The sequence below is a fragment of the Saprolegnia diclina genome, assembly GCF_000281045.1.
Source record: "Saprolegnia diclina VS20 unplaced genomic scaffold supercont1.5, whole genome shotgun sequence".
Classification (NCBI taxonomy): Eukaryota; Oomycota; class Saprolegniomycetes; order Saprolegniales; family Saprolegniaceae; genus Saprolegnia; species Saprolegnia diclina.
This window is the reverse complement of record NW_008246072.1, coordinates 469,406-491,218: the sequence shown is the minus strand read 5'-3', so window position 1 is coordinate 491,218 and position 21,813 is coordinate 469,406. Positions and strand designations below refer to the sequence as shown.

General features: G+C 58.1%; 8 protein-coding genes across 8 annotated transcripts in view; 4 read left to right on the top strand and 4 right to left on the bottom strand.

The window, feature by feature from the left end:
* Positions 1-2,467, top strand: part of SDRG_02252 (hypothetical protein) — a 4,240-nt gene extending 1,773 nt beyond the window's left edge. Inside the window, exons 5-6 of the mRNA XM_008607828.1 lie at positions 2,026-2,205; positions 2,257-2,467. Of these exons, the coding sequence (XP_008606050.1) occupies positions 2,026-2,205; positions 2,257-2,388 (312 nt within the window). The 3' untranslated portion in view covers positions 2,389-2,467. The remainder of the gene's footprint in view (positions 1-2,025; positions 2,206-2,256) is intronic.
* A 2,613-nt stretch (positions 2,468-5,080) lies between these two features.
* Positions 5,081-7,166, top strand: SDRG_02251 (hypothetical protein). Its single transcript, XM_008607827.1, has one exon. The coding sequence runs from the start codon at positions 5,202-5,204 to the stop codon at positions 7,116-7,118; it is 1,917 nt and encodes a 638-aa protein (XP_008606049.1). The 5' UTR covers positions 5,081-5,201; the 3' UTR covers positions 7,119-7,166.
* A 449-nt stretch (positions 7,167-7,615) lies between these two features.
* Positions 7,616-8,245, top strand: SDRG_02250 (hypothetical protein). The gene has a single exon (XM_008607826.1). The coding sequence runs from the start codon at positions 7,701-7,703 to the stop codon at positions 8,133-8,135; it is 435 nt and encodes a 144-aa protein (XP_008606048.1). The 5' UTR covers positions 7,616-7,700; the 3' UTR covers positions 8,136-8,245.
* A 179-nt stretch (positions 8,246-8,424) lies between these two features.
* On the bottom strand, positions 8,425-12,636 carry SDRG_02249 (hypothetical protein). The gene is made up of 4 exons (XM_008607825.1): positions 9,357-12,636; positions 9,202-9,309; positions 8,594-9,149; positions 8,425-8,546 (listed from the first exon to the last, which is right to left on the bottom strand). The coding sequence occupies exons 1-4, from the start codon at positions 12,591-12,593 to the stop codon at positions 8,461-8,463; spliced, it is 3,987 nt and encodes a 1,328-aa protein (XP_008606047.1). The 5' UTR covers positions 12,594-12,636; the 3' UTR covers positions 8,425-8,460.
* A 1,540-nt stretch (positions 12,637-14,176) lies between these two features.
* SDRG_02248 (hypothetical protein) lies at positions 14,177-15,462 on the top strand. The gene is made up of 6 exons (XM_008607824.1): positions 14,177-14,352; positions 14,404-14,510; positions 14,560-14,651; positions 14,700-14,865; positions 14,918-15,031; positions 15,092-15,462. The coding sequence occupies exons 1-6, from the start codon at positions 14,201-14,203 to the stop codon at positions 15,427-15,429; spliced, it is 969 nt and encodes a 322-aa protein (XP_008606046.1). The 5' UTR covers positions 14,177-14,200; the 3' UTR covers positions 15,430-15,462.
* SDRG_02247 (ubiquitin-fold modifier 1) lies at positions 15,419-16,138 on the bottom strand. Its single transcript, XM_008607823.1, has 4 exons — positions 15,945-16,138; positions 15,837-15,896; positions 15,691-15,788; positions 15,419-15,644 (listed from the first exon to the last, which is right to left on the bottom strand). Coding segments are annotated over exons 1-4 (264 nt in total). The 5' UTR covers positions 15,947-16,138; the 3' UTR covers positions 15,419-15,540.
* A 496-nt stretch (positions 16,139-16,634) lies between these two features.
* Positions 16,635-18,104, bottom strand: SDRG_02246 (hypothetical protein; the record flags this gene model as incomplete). The annotated part of the gene is made up of 1 exon (XM_008607822.1): positions 16,635-18,104. One exon carries the CDS (start codon positions 18,102-18,104, stop codon positions 16,680-16,682), a length of 1,425 nt encoding a protein of 474 aa, XP_008606044.1. The 3' UTR covers positions 16,635-16,679.
* Positions 18,105-18,463: 359 nt separating this feature from the next.
* SDRG_02245 (hypothetical protein) lies at positions 18,464-19,958 on the bottom strand. The gene has a single exon (XM_008607821.1). The coding sequence runs from the start codon at positions 19,935-19,937 to the stop codon at positions 18,531-18,533; it is 1,407 nt and encodes a 468-aa protein (XP_008606043.1). The 5' UTR covers positions 19,938-19,958; the 3' UTR covers positions 18,464-18,530.
* Positions 19,959-21,813: the final 1,855 nt, after the last annotated feature.

Here is a 21,813-nt window from a genome sequence, read left to right as displayed (position 1 = left end):
CTGCTTTGTGTGGAAATCCAACCAACCACTCGTTTGGCATACAAAAAGCAAGCTTAATTTTTCTTGGATACTCATTTGGGCTAGAACGTGGAGAAATTTTGAAAAAATTGGAAAAAATCCAAGATAGCAGAGGCCTGCTCATTGGTGGCCCAACGCGGTCGGCTTGCACGGGGTGATCGCAGTGATAGCTCGTCGACGTAATGCTTTTCGTTCTTGAAGATGCAAGCTGGTGCGATCCCATTCGCTCATCAACGCCTATCATACTTGCCGATCCATTCTCGAGATGCACGCCGCCTGTCTTTTTTGGTAAATATTGTCAAAATCGGTGTTAAATATTGTCAAAACGATAGAGCACGTCGTACACGTCATTTGGCAATGCGCCATCGTATGTGAGGATACCACCCATCGACCCGCTCGTGTGTTGCTGTGAAGTGAAAGACGGTATTGTCGTCGCTAGCGTTGCGTCAACTGTCGCTAATACCGTCGACACGACAAGCACACACACGCTCAACGACTGGCGCTGGCCACACGTTGAAATTGCACTTGTGAAATATTGTCAAAACGCTGGCGCCAAGGACGTTAAATATTGTCATGACCGATCAGAACTGATAGGCCCAGATCCTCGATTTTCGAACGCGAGGTCACAGGCGGCGCGGATATTTCGTCCCAACACGGACCAAGGGATCGGCGTCGACAGGCGGGAATGTCGTTGAACCGAGGGTGTCCTTTGCCGCTGCGTCCAGCATTGGTACTACCCTTGTGGCGACGCGGGAACCAAGCATCCACGGATCGCACAAGCGAATTTACACCATGCAACGCACGCTGAGTAAGCTCGCGACGCGCCGCTACTCGACGCAGTGGCGGTCGTTTAGCGCCCTCCACCCGTCGCTCAAGCAGAATGACTTGACGTCCATTACGCTCCATGTGACCAACCACCCGGGGTCGCTGCGCCCGGTCCTCGATATGTTTGCCAAGCACCGCGTGAACCTCACGCACATTACGTCGCAGCCGACTACGTCGATTGAGCCCAACAACGACTATGCGATTTCGATCGATTTTCAAGGCAAACCCGGCACGGCCGGCATCGACAACCTCCTGCGCGAGCTCGAGGCGCACTGCGCATCGCTGACGCTCGCCCATGACAAGACGGGTACTTGTGTATGTTTTGGATGGACACAAATGTCTAAAGATGGTATACCTGTCTAGTGCCCTGGTTTCCGCTGCACATTAGCGACCTCGACATTGCGGCCCGCCATACGCTCCAGGCCGGCACCGACATTGACGCCGACCACCCTGGGTTTAGCGACCAAGTGTACCGTGCCCGTCGCAACGAGCTCAGCGAGATCGCGGCCAACTACCGACAGGGACAGCCGCTGCCGCACATTCACTACTCGGAGCTCGAGGTACGATCCAAATGATATAGATAGACGCATGGTCTATACCCATTTCAATACTGTAGACGCAGACGTGGGGGGCGGTCTACAACCGCATCAAGGACACGTGGGCGCAGTTTGCGTGCGACGAGTTCAACAACGCGCTCCCGATGCTCGAGCGCGAGTGTGGGTACAGCCCGACCAACATCCCGCAGGCCCACGACATTTCCACCTTTTTGAAAGCGCGGACCGGTGCGTTGCTTTGTATCAAGTTGAGACTGAGGCGCGATTAGGGTTTGTGATCCATCCGGTCACGGGGTACCTCTCACCGCGCGATTTCTTGAACGGCCTCGCATTCCGAGTCTTCTTTTGCACGCAGTACATCCGGCACCACTCGCAGCCGCTGTACACGCCGGAGCCCGACATTTGCCACGAGCTCATGGGCCACGTGCCCATGTTTGCGGACCAGGACTTCGCCGACTTTTCCCACGAAATTGGCCTCGCGTCGCTCGGTGTGTCGGACGACGAGATCGAGCGCCTCGCCGCGTGCTACATTTTTTCGGTCGAGTTTGGCATCTACCTCCAGAACGGGCAGAAAAAGGTGTCCAAATGTGATATTTTGCATCATTTTGCTCACATTTTCACAAATTAGGCGTTTGGCGCTGGCATGCTCTCAAGCTTTGGGGAGCTCGAGTACGCGTGCTCGCCGGTGCGGCCGGCCGGCGGTACCATGGACATGCCCGAGTACCGGCCGTGGGACCCATTCCACGCGTGCAAGCAAAAGTACCCCGTGACGACTTACCAGCCCGTGTACTATGTGGCCGAGAGCTTGGTATCTCGACTTGGTACATCGCTTCGGACTCATGGGCAACCAACCGTGTAGAGCCAAGCCAAGGACAAGATGCGCGAGTTCACGCGCGAGATGAAGAAGCCGTTCCATGCAACGTACAACCCCGCGACGCAGACGATTGCGGTCGACCGCGCGATTACCATCAGAGAGCGCTGCGCCAAGTAACGTCCATTTTGCGTGTTGAGCGGACCTATATGTTGAGCGGACCTACTAAACTAAATAAAAGAGCTATCGGATATAACAATCTAGCAGCTGGGCTAGTGAAGCACTCGGCAGAGAGAACGAGGAAGAAGAGGAAGAAGCAGAACGGGACACCCGATGGGGTCAACGGGCTGTGGTATTCCAGCACGAGTACATGTCATGTCGTTGAGGGAGGCCGTGGGATCGATTTTCCAGGGGCGAGTAGATTGCGGTAGAACCCAACGTCAGCGCCGTGATAAGCGTCCTGTCGTCATGGCCAGGTGAAGGCCAATATGAAGGACTCTTGGGCGAGCAAGGAGAAGCATCCCAAGTCTGGTGACGCCGGCTCACGGTGAACAAGTACCTTCTCCGCCTTCCTCTCAGGAGTTGACCAGTTGTGCGTATTGAGATGAAGCGCAGCCACTTTGCTTCTCGTCGGCACCATCGGACTCCTTCATAGATCGGTGACGTGACGACTCAGATTCCTCCTAACGCAAGTGACAACAACCTTACTAGAGTACATTACGAGGGTACGAGCAGTGGAATGGTTGGTGCACAGGCGTGTCGAGTGCTTCGGCAACGGACACACCCGTGAGGGCAAGCTGTGGGGCGCCATCAAACGCTTCGATCTGTCCTTGTATGATTGCCTACTCTCGACTACCAGCACGACGGCGACTCGATAGTACACGTGCGGCAAGGTAGAGAGTTGCCAGATTTTTCTCGATGAAATATGACGTGGCAGCGCGAGAGCGCTTTTGTCTCGGCGCCACAGATCGGGATGCTCGAGAAGTACCGTCCGTGTCGCGTAGAACGGCGCGCTGCGATACGCGCGAGTACGTCAACTGGACGGCGTTGAACCCCGTGGTGGTACGGTACCTCACGCCGCCAACGACGAGAACATCCCATTACCACATAGTTACCACACATATAATGACGACGCCGCATACATGAGCCGTGTGTGATGACGGCGCCGGCTACAAGAGTCAAATCTTGGATGCCGCAAGGGACCAGAGCCAATGATCGTGACGTTGATTCTTGGCCGTGGAAAGACGTATCAATTGCACCCCAGCTCCCAGCCGTCGAGCTCTAAACGCAGCCTCGTGATGGTCCATTCGCAGCCCATACGTGCTGTGCTAGAGCTTGGACATCTCCTTTTCGAGAGAGATGCGTCGATCTTGAACACAGTATTTAGCGTTTCTTGGAGCTCAAGTTGGTTACCATGGAGAGCTTCCTCGTGAACTGGTACCGGCGGTACGGGACCCAACACTACTTGACCGTGCCGAGTACTGTCGACGTGGCTATGGCGCATGGTGCACCCACTTGGGGCTCGACTCGGATTACATATTGGGTATACCAACCACAGCGGCAATAACAACAACAACGAACGTGTATTGACTAGAGAGATTAAGACCATTGGTTTCAAGCAACCTTCCAGGTAGAAAGAGCCGCGCACTGCAGGAAGCATGTGTGGCCAAATCAATAGCCTTTTTGAGACCTCGAGGCGCTTTGCCGTCCCTCCATCGCATCCTCGATCCTCGGAAGATCGCTGTGCCATAGAAAACGAAAGCTATCCGGAGCACCAGATGTTGCGACCACCCTATGACTCTACGCCTGTCGGGATTACGCAAGGCGAATCCAGTTGCACCACCAAAAACCAAAGCGGTCGCGACTACCGTGCACGGCAGCACGACAACGTCGTTGGGTTTAGAGAAGGCCTTCCTATCGTGCCGTAGCTCGTCCAACATTGGGGTTCTTAGAAAGTGGGGCCCTCTCCGGGACATGACCCGGATCGACCTGGTGGGAACCCAGTGTCCAAACCGCTGGACCAAAAGAAGTCGACAAGGCGCACTCCAGGCTCAGAGAGTGGGTGGAGTAGTGAGTGAGGAGAAGAGAGAGTGCTATGTTAAGAAGCCATCTGCTGTCCGCCCGACCGCGTGTAGCAGAGGAGAGTGAGCTACTGAGGATAAGAGTGAGGAAAGTTAAGGATACGCGCATGAGGAATGCGTATTTTGGGCTTATAACCAATCAGCAAGTGGGGTTCTCTCCGGGACATGAACCCGGATCGACCTAGTGTCTAGTCCGCTAGACTAAAAAAAGGTCGAACAAGAATACCCCTTCTTGACTGTGGTTGTCGACTCAGACGCCAAGAGCGACGACTCTCTTCCGCATGGAACAGTAGCGGGCGGTTCAACAGCATCGAGTAGCCACAGCCACTGGTGAGCCCCACCAACGGCACCTGATCTGGCCACGGACGGTGGCTTGAGGTTTGCGGCGTCCAAGAGGAGCGGTCTTGCCGCGCGTTTGATTGGTCCGTTCACCACATACACGGCCAGATGGCGTCGCAGGAGGAGAGACGTAATGTGGTACTGCCTACGGCTTTCCGATTGCCGGGGAGCTCCTCTGGAAGCCCGAAATTCAAGAAACCCCGCGTCTCTTCGTGGACCAAAAAACCGTTGCGTCCACCTAATCGACAGGACTAGAGCATCCCTCTCTGCGTACCAATGCAAAATACTTCTTTCAAAAGGACGCCAAAATCGAAGGATGACGCTAGCATGCGGTGCTTGTGACGGCGCACCGTTCGTTTGCTATGGTTGGCATTTGACTCATCTGCGATATGCACCAATTGCCTCAACAAAGTCAGCCTTTCGATTATCAGACCTCACATGGGTAAGGTCAATAACCCCCACCTGCATTCTGTTACAGGTGTAGTACAGTATACTTGCACCAAGTCACTTTCTTCTGGGAGCCACACTTGGACCTTCTTTCTTGGAAACTTAATTCACTTTTGCTTTTGCGCCATGGCCGACAACGCTTCGCCCAAGAGCCCCGCGGTCGCCGGCTACGCGTCCGTGTGGGACGCTCGTCCCCGCCAGTTCAAATCGGTCCTCTTCCAAGTGTGCGGCTTCATCCTCCTCATGGAAGTGTCGGAGCGCCTCTCGTACTATGGCATCAACCAAGGCTTGAAAAACTACATGAAGTCCCACTTGCACTGGACTGGCGTCTCGTCCAACTCGATCAAGAGTACGTGGACGTCGCTTTGCTACCTCTCGCCGCTCCTCGGTGCGTACCTCGCCGACGAGCGCTGGGGCCGCTTCAAGACGATCGCGATCTTTGGCACGTGGTACCTTCTTGGCGACATCCTCATGGCCGTCGCCGCGCACCCCAAGGTGCTGGGCTGGAAGGAGACCAACGTCTCTGGTGTGTTTGACAAGGAAGGCGCCGACATTGACACGGCCCAAGGCCTCTTTGTGTTTGCGCTCTTTGCTTGCATTGGCATTGGCACTGGCGCGATCAAGTCGAACGTCATTACGCTCGGCGCCGATCAGTTCAACCCGGACGACCCGAAGGAAGAGGCCCAGAAGATCACGTTCTTCTCGTACTTTTACTGGTGCGTCAACTTTGGCGCTGCGTTCTCGTACGGCTACCTCGCGACCTTGTGCGTCGAAGGCTCGGCGTCCATCTCGGAAGACTACGGGTACTTTGCGACGTTCCTCATCTGCGCGTGCGTGATGGCGGTCGCCTTGGGTTTCTTCTTCCTCGGGTCGCCGCGCTACATCAAGCTGCCGCCCAACTCGGACGCCATGTCCAAGCTCGTCAAGGTGCTCGTGCGTTCGTCGTCCAAGAGCTGGGCGGCCAAGGGCTCGTGCGGTGGCTTTGTCATCCTCCTCCTCTCGTTTGTGCTCAACTTGATTGCGGTCTTCCTCACGGACGGGTCGCCGGAGCGCAAGGGTCTCACGTACGTCGCGGGTGCGCTCGCTGTCCTCGGCTGCGTCACGTGGGTGCTCTCGGGCATCAACTATGAAAATGTCAACGCCGCCAAGCTCTCGCTCGGCGGCCCCGTCGACGACCAGTCGATCGACGAGATCAAGATGGTGGTCCGCGTCCTCCCGTTTGCGTCGTTCATGGTCATGTGGCAGTGCGTCTACGACCAGATCGACGCCAACTTTCAGTCGATTGCGCAGCAGACCGACCTTCGCTTCGGTGACGCGTGGGACGCGACGCAGCTCTCGGGTGCGGTGCTCGGTGTGTTTGACCCGATCGCGATCGTGATTTTGATCCCGCTTCTCGACGCGGTCATTTACCCGGCGTACAAAAAGTACTTTGGCAAGGCGGCGTCGCCCTTTGGCAAGGTGCTCGTCGGTCTCGTCATCTCGACAGCGACCATGTTTTACGTCGGCGGCTTTGAGGTCATGCGCAAGAACTCGGGTGTCATCATGCTCGGCAACTCGACGTACCCGGACGGCTCGTTCCCGGTCATCAACAAGGCCGGCGAAGAACCCATGAACAAGATTCTTTGGGGCTGGAACATTCCCCAGTACGTGCTCGTCGCGCTCTGCGAGTGCCTCATCAACGTGACGGCGTACGACGTCTTTTACTCGGAGGTCCCGATCTACCTCAAGTCGACGTGCCAAGCCATCAACCTCTTCATGGTCTCGATGGGCTCGAACGTCACGTCCATCTTTACGCTCCTCTTCCAAGACGACATCCCCAACAACCTCAACGACGGCAAGCTCGAAAACATGTTTTTTGCTGTCGGCGCCGTCTCGGCCATCAACCTCTTCTTCTACGTCATCGTCATGCGCAAGATGCAGTTTGGCATGGACAGCTCGCGCCACCACGTCCACGACGACGAAGTGAACGAGAAGGACGCGCTCATCGACCGGTCGTCCAACCTCATGAACGCGCGCGAGTCGTTCACGCAAATGCGCGCCTAAGCTAGTCTAGTTGAAGAGAAACAAATGTATTGTCGACGTGAATCTACATTTTTCTATTTTTTATCTAGTTTGGGGAGTTAGGCGGTAACTATTGCATAGAAGCACGTTCCTTGTGCAGCGGCCAATAGAGCGACGAGGCTCTTCAAACTAGCTCTGCAATGGTTTGGGCTAGCGTCCTAGGGTATGGAAAGCTCCTTCGCAACGAAGGCCGCAAATACAAGCCCACAATATACTGTCTTTGTTCTCGCCGTAGGTCCTGGGACCAAGACTGTCGAACCGAACCAGCCTCGTTCAGGCTTGTTCGACTGCCTCGTTCAAGAACCATCGTACATACCAGTAGTATCGCTGGCTCGACGGCGCGATCACGTCGTGGCTGCGCCACGACTGATCACTCCTACCTGTACCAGACCAAGTGCTGATTGGCTGCATTTTTTGGAGAGTGATTGCGAAGACACACATTTTCATCCAAGATCTTAGCCACCGCCAAGTCGCTGACGGACGAATCACTCGTCTCGCAACCACAAAAATGCCCTGCTCGCTGCTCATTCTGCGATTCACTGCGTCGACACGCCATTAACAAGCATGAACGTCCCCGCTCCAGTGACGACCAAACAAGAAACGACGACGGAGCAGCCTACGACAGCCAACGCGCAGGCGCTCCAGGAGCAATTCAACTACCACCTGCACGAGCTCCGCAAACTGTCGCGCGAGATGTCCGAGACGCCCAAAAGCGCTTCGATCGACGACGTGGCCGCCGCCATGCAAGCGTATTTTGAAATCAAGTACGAAAAGAAGATGGCCAAGCTCGTCGCGCACAGCCAGCGCGATGCAGACGGCCCCACGGGCTTTTTCGGGCGGTGGGGCCTTGGCGACAGTCATGGACAAGACGAAATCGACAAGACATTTCGCAAGATGCACAAGAAGATGGCGCGCGGCGGCTGGTTGCATCCTGGCGCCGTACCCATGGCCACGCCCGCGCCCATGGCTACGCCTGCACCCAAACCCGCGCCGTTCTAACGGTCCACTGCCCCACCCCTCTTTCAGCAAGCGACCAAGCGTCTCTAATTCCTACGAGTACTCGGAAATGATTTTTTTGCATTTTCCACTGTAAACTTTTTTAACTTGGATCAAAGCGTTTGATTCCCTTTTGAAAAAACATCCTGGGCACTCGTATAGCGTCTACGACAGTATCACAATATTGTCGCTCTGCTCGGCGACAGTCCCAAGGGACAAGTCTGTCCGAGCGTGAAGCCCGACTCGGTTGTTGTCAGCCCTCCGGCGCCGGAAGTATAAAGTAAGAAAAAAATACTAGTACTCGAGCATTTGAAGTGTGGGGTTAGGTTTATGCATACGTCGACTTGGTCGTGGAGATGTCGAGCTTGAGTCGTCGAAAGAGCCCGACGAGCTCGGTTTTTTTCGGGTCGTTGTCTACATTACAAGCATAGTTGATACCTTGATACAAAACAAAGGCGTACCGCGCAAGAGGCCTTGGAGATCCACAACAATATCGTCGCACGCACTCGTGAGCACGGGCGTCGCGGTCGCAAACTCAAGCTGGAGGTCGCGGGGCGCGACACCGCGAATGACGCCGAGCCAGTTGATCACGAGCTGGTACAGGCTCTCGAGCACATGGAGGCGCCAAGGCGACGGCGACGGGTGCTGGTACAAGCTCATGTACGCGCCAAAGAGCACCGCGTACGACACACCGGCGTCCAGAAAGAGACCGGCGATCCACGGCCGCGCCGTGGCGACGCCCGTCACTTTACGATACCACATCCACGCGTGCTCGATTTCGTGGAGAAGGAGCTCGACGGGAAACGCCTTGGACGGGTAGAGCTCCTTGAGGCTCAAGAGTTGGGCCTGGACATGGCTCATCCACGAAGCATGCTCGAGGTGCTCGGACGTCTTGGGCGCAATGTCGAGCGCGTCGCAGGTGCTCGAGAGCCACTTGTTGAACGTCTCGTTGCCGACCGACGTCGGGATCAGCGAGTACAAGAGCCGCTTCCACAACGTCTCGATCGTCGCCATGTCCTACACCGTCAACAACGTGTGCCTTCCCACCGCTAGCCCAGAAATGAGGTACCTCGGAGTGGCACGTGCACAGGATACGAAGGCACTCGGGCCACAACTTGTACTTGGCTGCAAACTGGTTGTACAGCGGCGAGACCGCCACAATCGTCGTCGCCAGCGCCTAACAGTGTATCGGCATGAATTTGGTGCACAGGTAGCGGCAGGTACCTCGAGGTCGGCGGCCGGCACCGACGACTGCAGCGTCGTCCAAATGTGAAGTTGCAGCGTGAGCACATGCAGCGTCTCGGTGACTTCTTGCAGCGCGCTCGTGGCTGTCGGGTCGTTTGCCGCTGCGAGGATGCTCTTGGCGCGCGAAATGAGCTCGATCCGGTCGCTGATCGGGCGACGATCCTGCGTGGACGTCGCGCGCGTCCAGAGCACGTGCGCTGCGTCCACGTACCGGTTTTGCACCAGGTACATTTGTACGAGGAGGTCTTCGTCCTTGGCCTTGAGGAATGCTTCGACTGACTGCCGGTGCTTGGCGCCCGGCAGCGCAATCAAGCGCTGGCGTTCGTCGTTCGTATAGAGCCACATGTAGAGCACCGAGTGGTAGTACGTGTCTTGCACCGAGAGGAGCTTCTGCAGCAAGTACGTCAAGCACGCTTCCCGCGCCGGGAGCGGCAGCCACTCGGTTGGGGCATGTGCGCACACGCTGCCCACGTCGTCGGCCGTGTTGCTGGTCGTCGACGCAAAGAACTGAACGCACTGGATCGTGTAGCCGTAGCAGATGCGGCGCGAGTCGTCGTCCGTGGCAAAGTGCGGCGCGGTCGCAAAGGCCAAGGCGACAATACCGTCGAGATAGCCGAGCGTAAAGTACGACGCGCAGATGCGCTCGAGGTCGAGCACATGCGTCGGCGTCTTCCAGCTCTTGGCCGCGAGCGTGAAATGCTGCAGCGACCGATCCAGGCACGCCGTGCGATCTTGCACCGTCGCACAACTTGCGGCCGCTTCCAGCTGCTGGTACCCGTGACACGCCGCGGCGTCCGTGTCCTTGAAGAAGAGCGGGCACTGCTTCTGGAGCGACGCCACCAACATGGCGTCGTTCTGGCCTTGCGTGAGGCGCGAGAGGAGCGCCTTGAGTGCGTCAAACCCGGCCGAGGTCGTGACAAGGTCGGGCAGCGACAGCGGCAGCGACCGCGTCGGCGCCAGCAGCACCAGCGACAGCGCTTGGATCGACCGCGTCGTGAACAGGTACAGGCACCGGATCGACGCTTGCTCGGCGCGCATTGCATTGTCCTGGCGCACGATCGCCGGCGTCGTTTCTTGGACGTGCGCCATGAGCTCGCGCGTAAGCGCATTCGCGGCCGACGGATCGGCCGTCCCCGCGGCTTGAAGCGACGCGCGGTAATGTGTCTCCAAGACCTGCTGGAGTCGAAAGAGCACGTTGCGGACGCGCTCGAGCGGTGCATTCTCCGACGGCAATCGCCACATGGGACGCAGCAAGCGGGATAGAAAGAGCACGAGGCCGTCGTGGTGCGCCGAGAGGCCAACGTCGTCCGTCATGACAAAGCGGTGGTTGGAGCTCGGGACGCCGCCGCTCGAGACGTTGGGCGACCCGCCAAAGTCAAAGATCGCTTGCATGGCCATCGCCACGATATGGTCGTCGCTCTTCATGCCTATCGTGTCGGTCCAGAGCGTATCTTGGGATGCGAGTGCACCGCACGCGATGGCAAAGAGCATCGCGCACGATTCCGCCGACCCAAAGCACTTGACAAAGTGACTCAGCTGCTTCTTGACGTCCTTGGTCGCATGGAGCACACGGAAGAGCTCGTCGATCGGCCGGACCTTCTTGAAGATGTGCAACCCGGCGTTCGTCAAGACAAGAAAGTGCCGCATCGGTTCGACGATCTGCGTCACGAGCTCGGACCGCATGACGGGCGCCTCGTCGACACCCACGGCGCTCGATGCGTGTGGCCGCTTGCCGTTGCCATTGAGCGTCGTCGATGGACGTGGTGGCGATGCGAGCTGCGGCACAAACTCTTCGACGGCGCTGACCTTGCCTTGGCACGAGTCGCACGCAATCGACTCGCGCATGAGCACCTTGAGCGACGCGTTGGCGTCATGCGCGTGGCGCGCCGTGAGGTCCTTTGTGAGCCCAAGCACTTGGTCGTATTCGTCAGGACCGCCGTTGATAGCTAAGAAGACACCGTGCCGGTAATAGGCCGCGTGCACGTGGGACGGACTCTTGCCCGGGAGCAGCGCCGGCGAGAGGCCTTCGGTGCGGTGGTACTCGGGCGCGTCGGCGAGCACGGTGGTCGGTGGCGGAAGGCGAATGTGCATCAGGTCCAGCCCCGATGGCCGCTTGAGCGCTGACGAGAGGAAGCCGGGCGAGAACGTCGAGAGGTAGAAGCGAATGCCCGTCGCGCTCACTGCAATCGCGTGGGTGCTGGCCGACTCGTCGCGTGCGACCACCGAGAGGGCAGTGAGCGACACCGACGTCGTGGCAAAGAGCCGCGGCTCGGGGCACGACGTGAGGTTGCGCTGGTTGCGCTGGCAGAAGCGCGACGCCTCGGTCTCGAGGTTCTTGCAGGCAATGAGCGCAAGCTCCGCGCCGGCGTCCGTGCCGAGGTCGTAGACGCTTACAAAGGCGGGCTCTTGCACGAGGTACAAGATTCGGCGTTCGTGGTCGATGCGCATGTCGACGACCTTGCCGATCGCGTCGGACGCGTTCGTGAACGTCCGGAAGAAGCTCGGGAGGTACTGCGACAGTGATTGCGCGTGCGACTCTTTGCGGCACTGGCGCTTCCAGCCGAGCTGGTGCAACATGCCTTCGTCGCTGTCGTAGACGAATTCGTGGAGTTGCCCGTCCGAGCCGCCAAAGAAGATGCGGCCATCGCGTGTGGAGACGATCTTGCGCACGATGCAGTCATCGGTCGAGATGCTGAGCTTGGTCGCGCTCAGGCGCAGCCCGCCGTCGGCGTCGGGCAAGACCACGAGGAGGCGCATCTCGCTCGCGGTTGCAACGACCAAGACGTGCTTGACAAACGCCTTGAAGACGCCAGGCAGCGGCGTTGCAATGCCCACGGCGCAGATGACTTGCTCCATGCCCTCAAAGACCACGACGCGCGTCGCCTCGGCCGTGTAGTCCCAGAGAAAGAGCGTGTTGTCGACCGAGACCCACGCATGGTGCAGCTCCTGCAAGAGGCCCGAGAAGGAGCTCGAGACCATCTTGTCGTACGCAGACGCGATCGCGCTCGGGTACGGCAGGATCTTCTGCTTGTGCACGAGCTGCGGCGACCAGGCGCCTGCCGTGTACGGCTCGAAAAAGTAGTTGTGCGCGGTCGGCTCCGAGTGGTTGGCCACCTGGTCCGCGAGGTCCGGGCTCTTGCAGTCGCCGGCGTGGGCCTGCTCGAGCACCTTGAAGCTCTGCCCGAGGGCCTCGGCGTCCTGGAGGTCCCCGCCCATGCCTTACCACTGGTCGTCCTGGGCTCGTCAAAGGTTATTGGCCGCGAAACAACCTCACACAAAGTATGGCGAGGCAATCCGGATACGACCACAATATCCGAACACGCCTATCCGGATACGCTGTCTTTTCCCTGCACAAGCCAAGAAGCGCAAGCATGTTGACAGACCTTATCGTCGCCGTCGCGCAGCCGGCCAGTCGACGTCGCCGCCGATGCAACTTGCAGTCGTCGCATGCGTTGGGTGGTTGGCGTTATGGCCACGCAGAACGTAGCTGCTCGGACGACGACCACGCCGCCTGGCGGCAAGGTGTACCTTGGAGAGACATCGCATCAGGACAGCGTGTTGCTGCTTCGTCGCGCACTGGCGCGGCCAAGAGGTCGCGTTGCATCAAAGGAACGAGCGTGGGCTCATGCACGTCGACCTCTAAGAACGCGTTGATTCTGGTATCTGCCCGTGCAATTGGAGTCCGAGTGCTCTGCTACTGTTGGCAAAGCGGCAGCCATGGTGACGCACAAGCCGCCTACGACTTAACCAGCAGCTTTGCGAGCCCCAAAACGCTGTGACGCTGCCAGCTGACGTCGCCACACAATCCGTCACGGGCCAATGCGCCAAGGACATTGTTGGTAGTCCCTGACGGGCGACCCACGCGACGCGGCGAGAGTACACTCGTACTTGTCAGCTACTCCACTTGCCAAGTGATTGCAATGGCCGATGAATTGATGGCGTTACTGGCCTTTGTACGCAATGGACGTTTGTGCCATCCCAGGCCGTGGACACTGCGAGCTCTTGTCCCACGGCCGCTGGTGTCGCGAGCGCACTACACCAATGTGTATACGAATACGCGCCCATCCTCGGAGCAAGGACTGTGTACGAGGAGCTTCTAGCATCCGTGAGCTCCATCGATGCAAATCAAACGCTTATCCGGATCGTCCGGCGTTTCTGTAGATCGCGCGCAGAGACAAGAAACAACGGCCGCGTCGTCGCCACCGTGCGGAGATGCTTGCGTCGTCGCGATCTGCCTCCTCGCATGCGAGTACCCAGTAGCTATTGTATCGACGCCGTTCTCTCTACCTACACAGCCTCGTTCACAGCGTCCAGCGACTTGGAGCTGGCGAGCACGCTCGTGTCTAGTACAGCGAGCACAGGACCTTGGCCCATAGTAGCGACATCCACCGTGGTGCCGTCAACACGACGAGCACGCGTCGTCCGCACGGCCTTTTGTCGGCGTAAAGAAATGACGGCTTTGGAGGCTCCGCGTATGTCCTTGGCAGCGACTTTGCGGCCTTGGCAAAGCTCGTCCGCTCTTCTAGTCGACGCTTGCACGCGACTGCGCAATCAAAGAGGTGGCGCGCGTCGAGCAATGTGAAGTTGAGTTTGAATTTGAATGGCACGCCGTTGAGTTGCCGAACACCCATGTGGCCGGTTAATTTCCCGATCGCGGAATTGTATGACAGTGGTATTTTTATAAAATGAGAAACCAAGCTTGGTGTTTGTATGTAAGAAGATGAATATGAAATAAAAATCGACGCCAAATGATTTTACGCGATGGCTGCACCACAGAACATTCTTGTGTGTCATCAAATCTTATTTGACCGGATCAAGGCAACATGGCCACTCGCCTCAACCTTGACGAGCCTCGCTGGGACCAGAGCACGTTCGAGGGTCGCGCCAAGCACTTTCTGACGACGACCAACCCGCTCAACGTGCTTGCGTCCGACGCCGACCTCGACGCGGCCAAGGCGCTCATCGAGCAGTACAAGTACGACGACCAAGCCGACGACGGCTTTGCATGGCTCATGGGGTCCACTAGGGCGGGCACGGAGCCGGCGGGTATCAAGGACGAAGACGTCTGGGCTGCCAAGCACCTCTACGACTCGGCGTTCCACCCGGACACGGGCGAAAAGAACTTCATCTTGGGTAATGCGTCCTGCAATGGCCAACGCGCTGACAAACGGCTGGTCTGTAGGTCGCATGGCGTTCCAGGTGCCCGGCAACATGGCCATCACCGGTTGCATGATGACGTTCTACCGGTCGACGCCGGCCGTCATCTTTTGGCAGGTCCGTGGAAGTCTTGTGTTCTTTGGCTTGCAGCTCAATGACGCGTAGTTTATGAACCAAACGTTCAACTCGATCGTCAACTACACCAACCGCAACGCGAGCACGGGCGTCACAACCGAGCAGCTCGGCCAAGCGTACATTGCCGCGTCGACCATGTCGGTCGCCACTGCGGTGGGCATGAACAAGTTTATCGCGAGCCGCCCGAGCCTCAGCGGTATCGAACCCACGTCGTCGTCCCAACGTAGATCTTATTTGAAATTGCGTAGGCGGTCTCATCGGTCGCTTTGTGCCGCTCATGGCCGTCGCGGCCGCCAACTGGGTCAACATCCCGCTCATGCGCCAGCGCGAGCTCGTTGACGGCATCGACGTCGAGACGGCCGGTGCGTTCCTCCCTTGCTACGATTGCATGCAACGAGACTGACGCGTGCAATGTGCTGTAGACGGCGAGCTCATTGGCAAGAGCAAGGTCGCGGCCCAGAACGCGGTGCTGCAGGTCGTGCCATCGCGCATCCTCATGGCGGTGCCCGGCATGCTCTTCCCGCCGCTCGTCATGGCCAAGCTCGAGCAGGGTACGCTGTTGAAGCGGTCGCCGATGCTTGCGGCGCCCATTATGGTGCTCCTCACGGGTCTCTGCCTCTCGTTCTCGACGCCGCTCTGCTGCGCGCTCTTCCCGCAAAAGAGTGCAGTCGCGAAAAGTGACCTCGAGCCCGAGCTCCAAGCCATCATTGACGCCAAGTACCCGAGCACGGCCCACGCCTTCTACAACAAGGGCTTGTAAACGAAACATGTATCGTGTCGTGTCCAAGGTGCAGTAGAAAAGGCTTAGTTTGCAAACGGCAAGCAAATACGGGCATTGAAGCGTGGCGAGGCCCATGTAGCTCACGACGGGCTAGGCACAGCCGCCGACGCGGTCGCGCGGAATCAAGCGCAGCTCGGTGCCATGCTTGAGAAAGACGTTGCCGGCGGTCTGCGACGGGTTGATGCCAATGCCATCTACATGCACACAAGGTCGTCAATGCGAGCGCAGCTGCAAGCGGACCGTTCGTGATGATGGCGCTCGTCGCCGCAGGCACGCGAAACTCTTCGGCGACGTACTTGAGGACGGCGGTGAACGGCGCTTCCTCGGGCACGCTGACGCTAGACAGGACGAGGAGGTGGGTCAGGGCGCAAGTCGCGCGTAGGTACATGCGGAACGGCAGCTTCGGGTCCGACGTGAGCGTGATCTTGAAGGTCACCTTCCCAGACCTAGGACGACGCATGCGGTCAGCCCTCGCCGGTCGTCGGCAGGCCTACATGCTGCGTACGATTTCTGGTATCCGGATGCTTGTGCAAACTCAAATGGTGTGTTTTTCGATCGTGCAGGCTTGCAATGGCTAAACACACGCGACGATTGGGCGTCGGCAGTGACGGACCCGGGACCCACTCCATGGACGGAGATAATCGCGCTGCAGCAAAACCACACGCTTTATGGCACGCCCTATCTCAAAGAATATCTCAAAGGTGCTGTATAGGACGGGCTGTACAACTAGTAGGTGCCCTCGCGGTGTTGGGTGCACAACCCTATCCCTCCATGCAACGGCGCTCGCCGCCGCTGACAAGGTGGGCATTACCCACTACGAACAGTTAGTAGAGAACGCGATACGTTTGTGTTGTTGCGAGCGAGGTGCGTGGCCATGTTGTCTGCAGTCGGACCAAAGTGTTGTCATACAGCTTCTTCCTCGGCTTCGAGCGCCTGGGTAGCGCCGCCAAGACGCACGGAGCGTTTTTCATCACGTCTGGACGTGCCCCGACCAAGGTGCACGGCTCCGTATGGCAAGGTGGTAGCAAGTGGACGCCCCGTCGACCATGAACATCGCAAGTCGTGTGACGGTAGTCGGCCCACGTCCTCCCATGCATGTGCCTACGGCAAGTTCGATAGCCTATCGGACTTGTCGAGCCAAGAAGACTGTCCGCAACTGATTACACGATGAGCATTTTTCCGCTGCGTTGAATCAACACACGACACCTCTCTTGACTCTTAGAAGCCTGTCAGTGCCACAGCTGCAGCCACTCGGAGTCTCTCTCTTCCTTGCACGTGTTGACGCCAAGGGTCTTGTCGCCGCGGGCCTCGAGGCAGATGCCGGCGTGGTTGAGGTGCTTGACGCGGTTGTCGGTCGATGCCCACTCTTGATTGCGGTTGCCATACCCGCAGTCAAACGTATGCAGCTTCAACACCCACCACTTGACGCTCGGGTCGGCGCTCCAAAATGCGTCAATGCACTGGCTGTTGCTCTGGGCTTGGAACGTATGGCCATTGTCGTCGTACGCAAAGAGCTCGTTGACGTTGGGCACCGCGTTGTTGACGTACAAGCCGGTGCTCCACTCGGATACGACGTGGCCATTCCGCGCTGTGATCCGCGTCTGCGCATTGTCCAGCCGCCGGTGACTAGCATCGTCATACTCCTTGTAGACTGCAAAAAACTGAACACGGTCCCGGAGGTCGTTGCACCATTGGCCAATGAGCGGGTTGGTCGCGGGCTTGATCGGGTTGAGCGCGACGCAAAACGACGACGGGTGGCGGATCCGGTTCTTGTACACGACAAAGTTTTGCTGGTAGCAGCCAGCAGGCGCACAGCACGGCGTCAAGACAAGCTGGTTATTGGGCGTGATCGCCAAGCACGAGTCGTTCCGGCCCATCGACCGCAGCGTCTGGTGGTTGGCATTGTACTCGAACCACTCGTCCGAGCCGTTCCCGGGCGTCGCCTCGAGGTAGATCCGGTCGTCCACTTGGCGAATGACACCGCGGTTTGGCATCGTCAGTCGCATCGGCTGCAGCTTGAGGGTCTCGTCTTCGAGCACAAAGCCCTCTGGGTTATCGCTCTCGAGCCACCGCCGGTGCGCGATCCCGTCCCGCGGTTCAAACAAGAGGCGCCGTCGTGGCGGCCGCGGCGTTGGGCTGGCCTCTGTCGGCGGAACGAGGCGAAAGCGTTGGCTTTCGCTAGCTGGGTCGCACAAGTAGACGGCAATCGGGCTCGTGCTCGCGTCCCAGCACCACCCGCGGTAGTACCGATGCGCAATCTGCATGGATGTCTCGTCGTACCGCCACGGTAAGTTGATGCTGGACCCCAGACAGCGCCAGAGACCAAGGCGGAGCTTCATGTGGACGTTGTAGGCCGCGCCGCCTTGGAGCACCATCGGATGCAAGAAAGCACCGACGCACTGCACCGCGCTCGCCGAGTAGAAAACGCCAGAAAAATTCGTGTAGCTAAAGAGCTCATTGCGCGCGCTCGCATTCGATGGCGCTGGCACCAAATGGCCGTTGATTTCGGCCACGGTCAAGTCGTCAAAGGTGCGGATGCGGTACGTCCCGGTCGGAATCGCTGCGACTGCAACCAGGACAAGCAGTAGGAAGTGACCGAACCATCGCATCTTGCACACTGAGACGAAGACGATCTGGGAGGGACACACAACCATCTTGCTGTGATTACAAAGGGGCCGGTGGTAACCAGTTCCGACGGAATTTTAGGGTTGGTGTATTACTCGCTCCGACCCGCATGGCGTTCAACGCGTTTCAACCGAAATCCGTGATGTTAAAGCTATATAACGCATATCACGCACGGGTAAAAATGTTTACCGCACGATTACCGCGGTTCGAACCATGGCGTGCGTCCTGATCTGCACGCTGGTCCTGTCTGCAAAGCACCGAGTACTGTGGGAGGAACGCGGACAGGAGTCATGTATACGCCGAGACACAAAAACGCCAGAGCCGGGAAGCGCCACGTAGGGTCCAAGTAGGCAACAACATAATCAAGACGCGTTGCCAGGTCGAATCGTCGTTGAATCACAAGGTATACTCCATTTGATCCATCCATAGTTATCTTATATAAATCATATCGCGCCCTACCGGTAGAGTTCGAGCCATTCGCCCGGTGTAAAGCCATTTTTGCACGAGTTGACGCCGAGCGTGCCGTCGTTGCGTGCTTCCATGCACATGCCAGCGTGGTTGAGGTGCTTGATGTGGTTGAACTCGGCCGACCACTCTTGATTGCGGTTGCCATACCCGCAGTCAAACGTGTGGATCTTCAACACCCACCATTTGACGCTCGGGTCGGAGCTCCAGAACGCATCAATGCACTGGCGGTTGCTCTGCGCTTGGAACGTATGGCCGCCGTCGTTGTAAGTGAACCACTCGTTCTTGTTGTTGACGGCCCAGTTGACGTAGAGACCGGTCGTCCACTCGGAGATGAGCTTGCCGCTCGCCGCGCGAATGCGCGTGTCGAACGCGTCGAGGCGGCGGCGGTTGCCAATGTCCGGGGCGCCCGGGTCTTCCTTGTACACCGCGAGCCACTGGTCGGTGTTGCGCTCGTCGTTGCACCAGATACCAGCCATGGGCTTGCCAGCGTCCGGCTTGTACTGGTTGCGCGCAACGCAAAACGACGTCGGGTGGCGGAGGCGGTTCTTATAAAAGACAAACTGCTGGCTCTGGCACATCTCGGGCGCGCAGCACGAGCTAAAGTAGAGGCGGTTGCTCGGGTGCAGCGTTAAACAGCTCGAGTTCATCTCGGGCGAGAGCGACCGCAGCGTCTGCTGGTTGGCGTTGTACTCGAACCACTCGTCGGTCGTATTGCGCGGTGTCTCTTGCACGTAGAGCTCGGTGCCCACGAGCTGGAGCACGCCCTTGCTTAGCAGCGTAATGCGCATTGGAAGGAGCTTCTCGGACGGATCCGCAAGGCGAAACCCCGGTGGATTGTCACTCTCGAGGCGGCGGCGGTGGTCGCGAATGCGCAGCGCCCGAGGTGTCGGCTTGTTGGGTCGTGGCGTCGGTGGCGGCGTCTGAGCAGCGACGAGCCGGAACCGCTGCGTCGCGCTTCCGGGGTCGCAGAGGTAGATCGACACGGGGCTAGTGACCGCGTCGAGGCACCACCCGTCGTAGTAGTCGTGCTTGAACTGGCGAGACGTCGCGTCGTACTGCCACGGGACGTTGACACTGTCGCCAATGCAGTACCAGAGACCGAGGCGGAGCTTCATGTGCACGTTAAAGTCGGCGTCTTGCAGCACCATGGGCTCGAGCTGCCCGCCGAGACACTTAGACGCACTCTGCGCCATGAGCTTGCCGCTGCCGTCGGTGTAGTCGAAGATTTCGTTGATCGCATTGTTGGCCGACGGCGTTGCGACAACAATGTTGCCGTTGGACTCGGCGAGGACGCGGTTCGTCGACGTGTAGATGCGGAAGTTGGCCGCGTCGACCACCGTCATCGCCGCCAGACCGAGCACGACGCCGAGCTTGCACATGTATCGCAGCTGCATGACGATGTACCGTATTCGAGCGAAAAGGCAAAGTGAGGCCATCGGATATCAGGCGCATTTATGCTGCGTGACATGCGTTGCTTAGCACAAGCTGGTGGCGAACCAAGGTTAGAACTGTGACTCACATGGGTCTGGCATTCCATGCACCAGTGATCCCATCGAAATAGTGTGCATCCACACCAAGTGATGCGTGCGCGCGAGCTTGTTGGCCTCCTCCGCCACGGTGACGCCCCACCGCCGCCCTTCTTCGTAACGCGCGTCACGTCGAGAGCTCTCCGTAAACACAGTCGAGCATTTAGTCCATCGATTTCGATTCTCTTCCGCACCGACAACAATTAGTGTACAACGAATCCAGATACCGTACTTTGCCATCCAAGAAGACACCCGCCGAGTACTGTAGGGCATAGTATGACTGTAGCGGACGAGGCGAAGATGCACTGGGACACGACATTGGCGCAGCCGCGGGACGTTGCTCTTGCGCAGCTCGCAGCGTAGCGTCCTGTAGCGTGAACCACCAAATCCTATGGTGTGCCCGGCGTTGCATCATCAGCCAAGGCATCGTGCAAAGCAGCAGCACCGAAACGTGGACTTGGCCAGGCGACGCGCCATGATTGGTGGTCCTCGTCGCGGTCGACGCGCTGGATTGGCCGAGTCGACATGGTTCAGAAAGGCGGCGATGGGATGTGGGGATATAGCAAGTGCGTGCCACGGTGTGTGATCTCAGATGCGCACAGCCGTTCGCCTGATCGTAGTATACCGTGTACATGACTAATAGCGACTCGGCTCGAATCTGGTAGCTGTGCCCTTGCGCCGCTTATTATTCCGACTTGCTTTGCATTGGAGGCCAGACAGTGTAATGCTCTGCCGTGCAGGTTGCACCCAGGCGCGCGCGCGCCTCCAGCGTGGCCAGCAAGTTTTGCAACAGGCGACGCCGCCGCGGGTTGAAGCTACTTGCAGACGCTACCGGTAACGACAGAGAGGGTGCGTCGTCGTGTTGAGAGACTCGAGGGCGAGCCTGGTCGGTGCGGACTTGCGTTGGGTGCTGCTGTGCAATTGTGGGATGCTTGGCGTCTACGTGCGAAAGAAATTGATTCCCAGCCAGATTCACCGCCGACAAGATCAGCGCAACTGCGCTTGCCCGCCTTCGGAACCGCACGCTTCTGGCCCACTTCAACAACGCCAACGCGCACCGACGCTGTTGGAATGGCGTCGCAGTGGGCGAGCGCGTCGGGACTCCTGGTCGACAGACGACGACACTGCCGCTTCAGCCATGCGCTATCCCGTCGCTCTAGAAGCGCTCGTAGACTCATCGAGACCCCGAGGGCTCATACATCGAACGACGACGGATGATGTGGATGAAGTGAATCGTGGTGCTCGCTGGCGCTCGCATCACTTTTGTATACTACGTAAACGCAATCGTATGGGAACATTTATCTATCTATCTATCTATCTATCTATCTATCTATCTATCTATCTATCTATCTATCTATCTATCTAGAGCCTATCCATGTTGTCCGTCAATCAGCGGCGCTAAGAACCACCTGGCCAATCAAACGGGCGCATTTCACGATATGCGCAAAAAGCTCCCTCACTCAATCAAGACCGAACTTCTTGGGGGCAACAACCGTGCTGGTGTCTTCCGTGCCAGTGGTGGGCGAGGCGGGGTAGCTATTTGACTGAAACTACAAATTTGGAAATGGCTTGAGCTCGCTTGCTCTGCGCCTGGATCTTGGATCTTGGTCTTCTAGATCGCTCAGACTTGCGCGGAAAACCACTTGCACTTCTTGGAAACGGCCCAATTCCGAATGTCGTGCAGTCCGGAGGGCGGGAGCCGCCGAGTGGCAATGGTAAGACCGTCGTGCGTGTCCCTAGCCAC

Excerpts from the sequence above, each read along its gene's own strand:
- SDRG_02248 (XM_008607824.1), top strand. The coding sequence starts at position 14,201 with ATGGCCACTCGCCTCAACCTTGACGAGCCTCGCTGGGACCAGAGCACG. Across the intron at positions 14,511-14,559 it reads CGAAAAGAACTTCATCTTGG|GTCGCATGGCGTTCCAGGTG; the intron begins GTAATGCGTCCT and ends GCTGGTCTGTAG. Across the intron at positions 15,032-15,091 it reads CATCGACGTCGAGACGGCCG|ACGGCGAGCTCATTGGCAAG; the intron begins GTGCGTTCCTCC and ends AATGTGCTGTAG.
- SDRG_02249 (XM_008607825.1), bottom strand. The coding sequence starts at position 12,593 with ATGGGCGGGGACCTCCAGGACGCCGAGGCCCTCGGGCAGAGCTTCAAG. Across the intron at positions 9,310-9,356 it reads TGCCGGCCGCCGACCTCGAG|GCGCTGGCGACGACGATTGT; the intron begins GTACCTGCCGCT and ends ATACACTGTTAG. Across the intron at positions 8,547-8,593 it reads TCTCCAAGGCCTCTTGCGCG|ACAACGACCCGAAAAAAACC; the intron begins GTACGCCTTTGT and ends CTTGTAATGTAG.
- SDRG_02247 (XM_008607823.1), bottom strand. Across the intron at positions 15,789-15,836 it reads CCGAAGCTGCCGTTCCGCAT|CGTCAGCGTGCCCGAGGAAG; the intron begins GTACCTACGCGC and ends CGTCCTGTCTAG. Across the intron at positions 15,645-15,690 it reads GAGCGCCATCATCACGAACG|ATGGCATTGGCATCAACCCG; the intron begins GTCCGCTTGCAG and ends GTGTGCATGTAG.
- SDRG_02251 (XM_008607827.1), top strand. The coding sequence starts at position 5,202 with ATGGCCGACAACGCTTCGCCCAAGAGCCCCGCGGTCGCCGGCTACGCG.
- SDRG_02245 (XM_008607821.1), bottom strand. The coding sequence starts at position 19,937 with ATGCAGCTGCGATACATGTGCAAGCTCGGCGTCGTGCTCGGTCTGGCG.
- SDRG_02250 (XM_008607826.1), top strand. The coding sequence starts at position 7,701 with ATGAACGTCCCCGCTCCAGTGACGACCAAACAAGAAACGACGACGGAG.